General features: G+C 38.9%; 2 protein-coding genes across 2 annotated transcripts; both read left to right on the top strand.

Moving 5' to 3' along the window:
• Positions 1 to 6,991: 6,991 nt before the first annotated feature.
• On the top strand, positions 6,992 to 8,071 carry LOC146147844 (rhodanese domain-containing protein CG4456-like). Its single transcript, XM_083387515.1, has 4 exons — positions 6,992 to 7,132; positions 7,290 to 7,438; positions 7,582 to 7,732; positions 7,845 to 8,071. The coding sequence occupies exons 1-4, from the start codon at positions 7,104 to 7,106 to the stop codon at positions 7,897 to 7,899; spliced, it is 384 nt and encodes a 127-aa protein (XP_083243641.1). The 5' UTR covers positions 6,992 to 7,103; the 3' UTR covers positions 7,900 to 8,071.
• Positions 8,072 to 8,659: 588 nt separating this feature from the next.
• On the top strand, positions 8,660 to 10,852 carry LOC146147843 (rhodanese domain-containing protein CG4456-like). The gene is made up of 4 exons (XM_083387516.1): positions 8,660 to 8,801; positions 9,553 to 9,689; positions 9,945 to 10,092; positions 10,204 to 10,852. Exons 1-4 carry the CDS (start codon positions 8,776 to 8,778, stop codon positions 10,250 to 10,252), a joined length of 360 nt encoding a protein of 119 aa, XP_083243642.1. The 5' UTR covers positions 8,660 to 8,775; the 3' UTR covers positions 10,253 to 10,852.
• The last annotated feature ends 527 nt before the right edge of the window (positions 10,853 to 11,379 follow it).

The following is an 11,379-nucleotide window of genomic DNA, read 5'->3' as shown; positions in this document are numbered from 1 at the left end:
CAGAGTTTTTTCAATAGAGGTTCATAAGTGTAACTCCAACATGCGCTGTTTTACTTTGTTTTGTTTAGTTTTATCTATTTTGCCCTCTCTTTTTTGTTTTCCACTTCATGGCGCGCTTTTATCTATCTTATCAGTTGTTACGTTACTTTACTGAATACATCGTCATTTCGTTGCAGCAGTTGCGTCTTGCGTAGTGCACCACTTGCCTAGAACAGTTGGTTTAGGTTTTTATTAGCGTTTTCTTGACTTATGTTGTGTTATGTTATTAGATACTGAAGATGCTGTTATAGCGCAATATATTTATCTTTTTATAACATCCAAACAAACTGATTTTCGGTTTACTAAGTTCTGTACTTAGTCTAATCTTTATCATTGATGTGCAACCAGAACCGTTTGTTTTCACCATTCGGATTCAGGCAGATTTTGGTTTTCGAAAGAAAACTTTGATTATCCTATTATGCTTTAACGACATATCGTGGGATCTTTTTAGTTTTGTTACCCTTGAGGGAAAAAATGACAGAGTTAAATTAACCACATAACATCTAAAAGAACAAATATAAATTTAAAAATAAACTATGATAATTTTTTTTGTTTGTTTTGTTTCAAACCATTGGGAAAAATTATCTCTGTTAAACGACAACCGCAGTGTCGTTTACGCGGGGAGGCTTGAAAAATAAAATTTGGCAAAACATAAAGCCTCTATACGACAAACTCAAAAACTCATATTAAGAAGAACTAAGGTAATGATCACAATTTTTTCTTATTAAAGTATAATTCGCAAGTAAGCTAATAGCTGAAAACAAACATACGATTTTTTACGTTTAAAACTACACTTTGATGTTAACACATTTATTTTTCTGACAAGCGGTTGCCATCGATAGAAAGATTAAAAAATGATGTATAACACTTCATAAGAATGTAAAATCCCATACAAAAGTATAGGTATCATTTAAACGTTAAAATGACACCTACTTTTGTATGGGATTTGATATTCTTAGTACGTCTTACAACCATTATGCTCCAATGTATAACACTTAATACACGTTACAAGCTTACCTCTAAATTGGGCGTCGAGCACAAGACCGACGATCAAGCCGCAGATGAGAGCGCCCAGAAGCAAACCGAGCAAGAAGGACAACCAGCCGCAGCCGGTGCAGCAAAGGCCGTGACAGTGGCAGCATGAGCGGAAGCAGCATCCCCGTAGGGCCAACAGCGGCCAAGCGGGCCCGGACGCCGTCGCACCCTTCTGACCGTATCCGCCGGCCACTGCGGCCGCCGACTCGGCGCCGTGCATTCCGCCGTTGCCGTTCGCGTTTGACGCCGACTCGGTAACCGGCCCGACAACGGCTGTCTGAAAATTATTACAGAAAGTCGTTGGGTGAACGGCAATTGGTTGAGAGAGGCGTTTAACTGCAAGGTGAAGCCTATCGCTCCATGGCCTTCGTGTTAAAAATATACAAATCAAAACCAGATTATGTCGTCAAGAGAAGTTTTTACAGTTGCTTGCAAACTAGTGAACGTATGTGCAACCAGAAGGCATGTTGCCTAAGCAAACCACTCGAGACCCGAAAATTTTCGAACAAAAATACTAGAGTTTTTTAAGGCGCACTGTGCACGGTGCTGAGTTTTTGCTTTGTTGTAACAAAAAAAAAATTAAATTATGCTAGTAGTATTACAGGAACGTCGTTATTTTAATACTACGGTGTCTTGGATACTAGAGCATTTTCTAAAATTATCTTTCAACTATTTAAGCCGCGAAAAGCATTGATTCCCATACTCTCTTTCCGTAGAAACTGTCGAGGTGCTTCTCCCTCGTCAGTCTTGAAGCAGGGGATCCTTCCCGGCTCGAATTGACGTTGGGACTTCCGCCTTCTGCATCCCGTCTTATCTGCATCAGTGATTTCGGCGGAGGCTTGTAGAGTTCCCTGGTGAGACGATGTTGAGTCGAGCTGATTGGCATTTTTTTCGTTTTAAGTTCGTCGTTTTATAGTGAGAAAAAGCCTGCAGTCCGAGAAATTATGCAAAAGTACCTGTTTTTACTAAAAAAAAATTCTGAATTTGGTGTATAGTTTTGGCTTTTGAATAAATACAATATATTCAGTTTAACCAATTACCAAGTATGACAAAGATTACACAAAAATTATTTTGAAAAAAATAATTTTTAACTAGAATAAAAAATAAACATTTCTATCGACACCGGGGCTACCACGTACGTCTACATAACGGCAAACTGGCGATGAATAGAGGGCTTTGCCTTATCTATATTCCACCGCTTCTTGATTTCCAAACGCGATACGAAGCCCGGCTCCAGTGTAAAAACTCGCAGAAACAACTCGACCATTCATTGCTGTTTGCTCTTCGTTCTCGAAGCTCGAAAATCGGCTACTTCGACGCAAATCGCATCGTCAAACGGTCGGCATGTTTACTGGAAACCGATTTTTATTAATCGACTTGGTGTAGCGCCGCTATACACTATATTACCTTTTAATACCGAACCTATCTCGGGCTATATCAGCGGACGGTTAACTTAAATCCGAGAGCCATGCTAAAACAACACGACACATAAATTTCTCGTGGGGCATTTAAACCTTAAACTGTTGCACTCGATTTTTGGCGACTTAGGCTAACAAGAGACCGGGGCTTCCACCCCTAATCGCATTCATCTTTCACAGGCGCGCGTTCTGTAAACTCAATATCTGACATTCATTGGCTTTTCCTCCCGCACAACGAGCCTAACAACACGAAGCTAAACAGCAACCGTTGTTTTTGCAGACGCCCGTTTCCGTAAATCTTTTCCAAAATGCTGTTTCTGCGCTGTCGCACACTACACGTATTCGAACAAGGAATGTGAGTTCGGTGGGAACGACTTTTCATTTCTGTGTCAAGACAAAATCAACTTAAGTTACAAAGAAACTCTTTCGCTTTAAAAGCTGGAGTAAATTATTTTTATGAAGTTTTAATTTCAACTGTGCGCTTTTGTAGAATCGTCATTGACTGCGTCTTTATTAAACTCCGTATAAATGCCCGTATAATTTAAAATAATATATTGTAAATCGAAAATGAACTTACACCTTGCATTTCAAGTGCTTTGTTAAATACGTTAGTGTGTAATAAAGACTATTTCAAACCGCTAGGACGAACATTTGTCAACCAAATAAAATAAAACTATTTTCTAACGCCAAACCACACAACCCAAAATTGTGTCGATATTCTAAGCGTATCGTTCCGGCACTGTCGCGCAATCGCGTCGACTCGTGACGTTTTATATGCGCTGGGCATCGTCGGCGGCACAGGAGAAGGGGGGTGCCCTTGTCCAGGTGTAAATAGCCCTGTATACAAGCACTACACACCCAGTGGGCGTATACACACGGCAGGGCCCTAATCCGGGACCGCAAGCTTACTACACGCAATCGCCCGTCGCCACAAAACAGTGGCGGTGAGTCAGTACCTTAAAAGCAATCGCCGTCGTCCAAACTCGGCCGTTACAAATCATCATTTGCGCGCCGCTGTTTTTTCTTCTAAACCAACACCCTTCGCGTTACAATTGCCGCAACCTGATGAACGAGCGCGGCCCCGAGCCGAAGTCGCATAGTTCCGCGCTGAGGTATTCCGGATTCGCGACTTGGAACGTTCGGCGGATTGTCGAAAGCGTCACTACAGGCTTGTCGGAAGCGACAACTCCAGCTAAAGCCGCGAGCGACAATGGCTTGTTGTAATAGCGATCAAGTGGAAAGTGCTCATAGCCTTCGCTCGGATTCATTTCATATCAGTGGGATTTGTACTCAATAATGATGATGGGCTGCCAAGCGTAATTCCCACATTGCGCTTGATGTCATTTTCCCCGTTGTGAAGTGCAAAGTGGACTGTAGACCGTTTTGACGGCAATCTGGTTAAAGCAAAAGAAAGGTTGTCCAACATTTTTGACATTTTTGGATTTTCAGACTTTATTGAAGTATAAAAACACGAACACGCCATTTCGTATGTATTGTCAATCTGTACGTTAAACAAGTCATTATAGCATTTAGTTTCACAACATTGGCTTACAGTGGAACGCCAATTTACAAGCACACTTCTCGTAGAAATATGCATTAAATCATAGCCTACCCTCGCTAATAAAGGTAAATATACATTTAAGCAACTATATTGAAACGAAGCCCCTGCTTAAGTTATAAAATCAAAATTTTTTGGGTTTGTGTATTACTTTTAGTGCGGAATTATATGCATGAAAGTTTCCTAAACATCTTTTCCAGTTGACATTATTTTAGAAATGACGTCACAAAGTTACGTAATAACGTGACGTCACAAAGGTACATCTAAACGTGACGTCAGAGAAAGTATAACCTTAGAACGCAACGCAGTTCGTTTATTTGGTTAAAGCTTTAGATTGAACAGGTGTTACTTTCAATACAGAAGCTATAACGATGTTATCGATTAGCGCAAAGCGCCTTTTTGTCGTTTAAGGCAGTGCTTTTCAACCTTTAAAATTTTCATCCGCACTTTTTTATTTTGGAAAATTTCCATCCGCACTTCTTTTATTTCGGAAAATTTCCATCCACACTTTTTTTATTTTGGAAAATCGATATAAAATAAATAGCTTAAGCTGCAATGAACCGCTGAGAGACTGTATTACTGTACCTGTAGCGCATAAGTGGGTGCACCATCTTATTTGATTACTGCATTACACATAATGACAGAAAATATTATGCACCATTTTTGTCCGCACATTCATCCGCATTACAATCTTTTTCATCCGCACAATTAGTGCGTACCATCCCACGGGTTGAAAAACACTGGTTTAAGGTCAAGGTGTCCAAAATTTTATTTTAGATGCGATAGGACGTAGGTACGATGCCTTTGGGATAAAGCAAATTTAGAACAAAGAGCCATGGCATCTTAGCAAAATAACTAGATTCGTGCGTAGCGAGAAATTTTTTTTGCATTTACTTTAAAAAAGGCACAAAATACAATTTGGGCCATGACCACGAGCCCCCACCTTTGATCCGCCCTGATGATGCCATTATAATATATATCACATTTGGATCTCATAAAATAAGACTGCAAAATTATGCGAGAAATGTCTAAGGAATATTTCCAAACCCATAGCACATTTTTAGTTTAGGGATTAACATTTTAGTATGGAACATTTATCATGGAAAAGGATTAGAAATATAGGAACAATTAACGGTGGGTTTTCGGGGTTGGCGATATTTAATATTTCTATAAAACATCTCATCTTATACAAAGGTTAAGTTTATGGCCCATACTTTTTGAACAGACGTCCACCAGCTTTAAACACTAAATAAAATATTTGCAATAATTCCTAAGTACAACAGTAAACACTATACAGTCGGGATTTTTGCAAAATAAAAAAATGGTGAACAAACGTGTTGCGTTTTTGCTGTCGCTTGCCGCTTTCATGGAGGCTAAATAAAGTGACGTCGTAATTTCTCGGAGTCATTCTCACGTCACGTACTTTGGCAAATGTGAGGCAGCTTTCAATAGGCCAGCTATTACCAGCTGCTGGGCCGATTCGCAGACACCTGTGTCTACCAATATCAGTCTGAGGTAGACAATTTTTGTCCACGGCACTCGTTTTTTAACCTAAACCTGCGAGTTTACTTGTTGATGAGCTAATTTAAAGCCTGTAAGAATATAAAAAATACGGTTTGTTCGTTTTCACAATAATTTTTCTGAACAGCCATAGGCCGTTTGTGTATAACACTTTTTGACGATTTTGCATAAAGCATCTCAACGGCGAAAAACAAAATGCGGATGTTTTTTTAATTTGTAAGGCCGTTTTTAAACAAAGTTATTGGTAGATTGGAAAATAGTTTTACAATGGAATTTATTAATATTAATTATTAAATCATGTGTTCAAAACTTAGGTATTGATTGGCAAAAACTTTTGATTGCTCGAAAGTTCATTTTAAACTACGTCACATATAGGCTTAGTGGTTTGGTTTGTCGTATTAACGTTTCAAAGCTAAAATTCAGTTGGGTGTGACGCAACAACAAATTGTTGTAATGCTTCCATCGTGGTCCCGTATGGTATTATTGCCGTTCGTTTGTGATGGCGTTGTCGGGTCCAACCTTGACGACGATTGACATGTGACGTCATAATGACGTCCCTTTTTTACAATAATACTATGCGTTTGCGACTGAGTTCGGTATAGAATATTCACCTGTGACGCACTTGAAGGTCATAATAACTTTTTAAAATTGGTGTAATCTTATGTTTGCTCTAACCCATGCGTTCAAATCTAATACTCAATGATAAAAACAGGTTGCGCGGTGTTGTATAATTTCCAATGCGATAAGATGCAAACTGATAGCGTTTATTTCCCTGATGAGAACAAAGCAGTTTCTCAGCATGGGGCACATGGATAATGTTGGTAAGCGTCAAACCTTTTCAGTGACATTTTTCCTAATCTTTCACCAAATAAGAAAAAAGTTCTGCTAAATATAAACGTAGATATTTGAGATACTTGACCGAATAAGAGTACCTCGCAACTACAAGACACGTCTGATGTCTCACAAATAAAATACTTTGGGTTGTAAAATAATTATTTTGGACATGTACACGTTAACATGCTAATTTCAACCCGGAATGTGATACAAATACAAAATTACATTAAAAAAATTCCTATAAAAATGGTAACTTTGGGGTAAACACAGTTTAAAAATAAAATGGTTTGCTGTAAAACGAAAAAAAAATAAAACAGACTGGAATGTGTGTTCAATATACGGCAATGTTTAGTAAATGATTACACCATAGCACTTAAAATATCAGCATTATACAATGATTTTTGGGAGCCAGAAAGCGTTTTAAAAATCTTTGCTTATATTACTTCACTTCTTCAGCTTGTCAAAACTCAAATTATGTTTGCGATATGCTCATATAGCGCCACCGTGTGGACGACTGTCGTAGAGTGACGAAGCGTGTCTGGTTTGCTGACTCTGCAGTTTTCGCTTGTCTAACCACGCGTGAAACCCTTAAATAAAGACGCTAAGCAAGTTATTATAGATGTGTGAGCTTAACCAAGTATAAAACCATTGCGCCGAATTGCGTAGTTACCTATTATATTTTATAGAAGTAAAACAACATGCATCAACCTGAACTTACTGCTCTAAGGTAAGTGTTCAATACGTAGTTTACTAAACCAATTGTAACCTGCATAAGTCTAAACATATCAAACAAAGTTGCTATTGTTATGCAATTATGCATGCGTCTGTTTGAGATACAAAGTTATGTCATCTTATAGGACGATATATATGAGCATGTTTTACAGACCAGATCAGCAGGAATCAATGGTTGGTATGAAGCAAAGGGTGGACAAGGACGACGTGCTTGTGGTGGACGTACGCAATCCCGACGAAGTTGAAAGAAGCGGAAAGATACCAGCTAAACGATGGCTAAACATCCCTTATCCCGAGTTGGGTAAGATGTTGCCGAAAATATACCTAAAACATTATTGTTTGGAAAAGTTTTCTGAGAAGAATACTGGAAAAAAAATTTACCAAGCGATAAACAGCAAAATGTATTTAAACCTAGTGGCGTCAACTGCTTTGTTGTGTTTGCAGAAAGTGCTCTTAATCTTGAATCTGACGCATTCGAAACCAAGTACGGTACAACGAAGCCGTCACAAAGCGGGTCCGAAGTCGTGTTTCATTGCGGCAAGGGCGGAAGGGGAACCAAAGCTGTAGTGCTGGCAAACCAGCTCGGCTACGAAAAGTACGCGCCTTGTTTGTAAATGATTAGCTACGTGGTCTCTCGCTCAAGGCTGTAATTTTTCCGCGGCTGGTAGAACGAAGCTGATTCTGTTTCGTGTTTTTTGTTGTTGCAGAGTGAAGAACTTGGAAGGCGGACAGAGTACGTGGAAGCGGACGTACCCGTCATAAAGTTGATAGTTTTTCGGCCTGTGCTTAGACAGATTGGAACTATTCTGTTAACTCAAAATCCTAACATGGTCAATTGAAACAAACACACATGTCGCATAACAATTATACTTGAATGTTCTGTTGCGATAATTCTGTTATGTTACTCGTTAATAAAAGTTAATCGTTTTTTTAATATTGTGTTTTAATCTGTTAAAGTTAAAATATTTCGGTCATTTAGAGCAGACAGGTTATTTACATTAACATGCCCGATTGGGAAAATAGGAAAAAGCTTACAGACGGTCGGACGGTTAACCCAAACCTTAAATGCACACCTATTATACTGAAAATGCCATATTGCGTTAGTAATGATTTAACAAAACTTCCTTACTGATATGCTTGTTTGTCTGTTTCTAGACCACACGAGGAGAGAAACATTTTGGCGTTTACGCAGGCGTAAAACATAGTTTGCAAATTACACAAAAGAGGTCAGCTTTTTGACGGGCCGTTGAAAAAAATTATCGCAACTCGACACTATAAAGGCCAAAGTTTACAACAACTTTTAAGTTTTGAAATAGTTAAATACTTTATAAAATATAAAAGCCAATGTCTCTACAATTCAACTTTTTGTGGATTGACGCAAAAAAGACAGGAAGGATTAGTTAGACCAGTCCGTTTTCTTAGCTGTCGACATCGTGTCGCAGATTTTTATGCTACGCGGTTTTACGGTAGACGCACCAAGCCAGTTTAGCTGACGCAGGAAGCGCGCTTTATCACGGTCGACTGGTTCGACTGCTCAGTAAAAAGGCAATTTGCTGTGGTGCATCAGTTAGCCAAACTGAAACAGAGAGAAGCCGCTTCCGTTGCAACTTTGTCGGGTTTACTACAAGTTTTTGTATAATGGCCCACACCCCTGCCGATTTGAAGTAAGTACATTTGTTTTTGTCAACTGGTGGCATTTTGTAAACCTAAAAACAATATCTTATGTGTAAAATTATAGCTTCTGGATAAGAAACAATTCAAGGTTTTAGTTTAGCAAGTAGGAGGTTCTAAACAGTTTGTCGATCTGCTTAACATCATTTTCTTGCCGTTTATAGTCTCGAGTAGCCTGTCTATTCTACTGACGTTCTTACCTGTAATTGTGACACACAGATCGCGATGTGTTTCTATAATGTATTAAGACGTGTTTTGACCAAAAAGTGTACAAATTAATTCGTATTGAATATAATTCGTATCGGACAATTACGCTTGCTACACTTGACATCGGAATTGTGCTCTAATCCGGTATTATTGCCTACTGGACATATTTTATAAACAACCCTGATTTATTTTAAGATGTGACAACAGCAAGTCCGGCTCAAGATTTGCGAAATACCTTTAATTTAAGTGTTTCGTAGCCCTACGGTGGCTACAAATGCACGAAACCGGGCTGTCTGAATCAATTAGCGTCACTTCCGCGTTAAAAAGTTTTAAATCACTTCCGCGTTAAAGGGTGCTTTTGTGTATGCCAATGATTGATTAACTGAATTTCCCAATTCTTCCCTCATCCGCTGTAAAACTTAACACAAGGTTCAACCCGAATATTGTCCAACGTTCGAAGCTGGCAAACCTATCCGGCAACTAACATCAAGTTAATTGGATTGTGTGTTGAGTAAACATTGTTCTCTGTGGTGACAGGGATTCGCAGAAGTTGACCGCGTGTCAATTGAAGGAGCAGATAGGAGAAAAGGTCATCATAGACGTGCGAAACCCATCGGAGAGGGCCGAAAATGGATTTATAGATCCCAGCGTAAACATACCTTTCCCGGAATTAGGTAGATTCCAGTCAATTGATTTTAACGTTTATGCCACATGTATAAATGTATAGTTATTTTAATATGACAAACGTTACGTTTGACCTTTTTTGAAAACCATTTGTAGGCTACATCATTGATCCTACTCAATAAAACTATAGTGTCAGAAATAACGCGATAACATAAAAAATACGTTTTAGCGATTAGGAAGCTTTTACAATGAGATTACTGGGTAGAGTTTAAATTGGAATCCTAAGCCAGACCTCTCTGACACAGAAAATGCCCTGGCACTGTCGAATGATGTATTCAAGACCCAGTACGGCATCTCGAAACCTACCAGCGACACGTCTGTTGTGTTTCACTGCCAGCGCGGCGCCCGAGGTTCACGGGCTGTTCTTGTCGCCAACTCTGCCGGGCTGACAAAGTGAGAGTTACCAAACAATAAAAACTGTCGTCAAAGTTGTTGTATGCGTTTGTTGCTAATCTGTCCCTTTTACGTTGTGTGTATGCAAATTTAGTTCTAAATATTTTACAGGGCGCAAAACTTAGATGGCGGATATTCGACGTGGAATGCCAAATCATAAAAGCAAAACTGACGCCAAAGAACAACTTCATCAGTTGGCGCATTATTAATTGAAAATGCTTTTATATTTCTATGCTATTTAGAGTGATGTAATACTCTTGAGTTGCCTGTTTGTATCGGGTATTTATCAGTTTTGTGTTTAACTGTAATGCGTATAACGATGTTGTCCCGTGATTTAGGCTACGCATTACTTTTAGTTGTATATATTATGTTAAAGTAACATAAAAAAATATTTCAATACACGGCACGAAACTAAAAAAATTAGGCTATATATGCCTATTGGTTTGTTTAACGTAATCACTCATGCTAGTGTGTGGTTTTGTCTTTTTTAGTTCAAGATAATACCTAAAAGCTTGAAGTAGCGCAACGTGGTAGGCGTACCTCGAAAACTTAAAAATAATTCATAAGAAATGTAATAACCTAGCTTGAATTTTATCGTGCTGCTTATGTGTCAAGCGCTTTGATACATTCAAACGCGAAAAAAGCTCGAATCATGAGCAGTTACTTTATATTATACTAATCCTGTAAAAGCATGCAACCAGCTAAGCTTGCATCCGCCATATTGTCTACCGTCTGTTTTGAGGAAACTGCTGGCTTATACCCTCAAGTTTCTTGCAATACAGTAAAATTCCTGTATTCTACAAGCACTGCTCACTTAATTCAAAAAGGTTGGGACTCCTTCGAGGCGGTTCATAAGGGAAGAGCCTAAAGTCAAAAAAGGTTAGCAAAGTTGTGAAAGGAAGGTATTATTATCAGGTTGGTAGTCCTACTGATTAACATTACGAGTTTTTACATCAAAGCAGGTAGTATGACTAGTGGTGAAAGTAAGTCGGAAAGGTCCAGGTCTGCGTTACGGTACAACAATTTTGCCGGTACCTGTACGCCGTACCGCTTTCGGAAACAAGAACCAAAATGATATGTTTGTGCCTATTTTAAAGATCCAAAACAGGGATGTCCAACAGTTTAGCAGAATAGGCCGAATTGCCACTTTAAAATTTTTGATGGGCCGCAAAACCTATTAAATTAAAGGGGTGACGTCATAAGTTACGTCATAAAACAACTTAACTGATAAACGCCCGCTCTTCAAGAGTGAACTCGTGCGGAAGCATGCAAGTAGGTAAATCTCGG

The sequence above is a fragment of the Ascidiella aspersa genome, chromosome 4, assembly GCF_963924565.1.
Source record: "Ascidiella aspersa chromosome 4, kaAscAspe10.2, whole genome shotgun sequence".
NCBI classification, from domain to species: Eukaryota; Metazoa; Chordata; class Ascidiacea; order Phlebobranchia; family Ascidiidae; genus Ascidiella; species Ascidiella aspersa.
The sequence above is the reverse complement of the archived record's forward strand: the minus strand, read 5'-3'. Positions and strand labels throughout refer to the sequence as shown.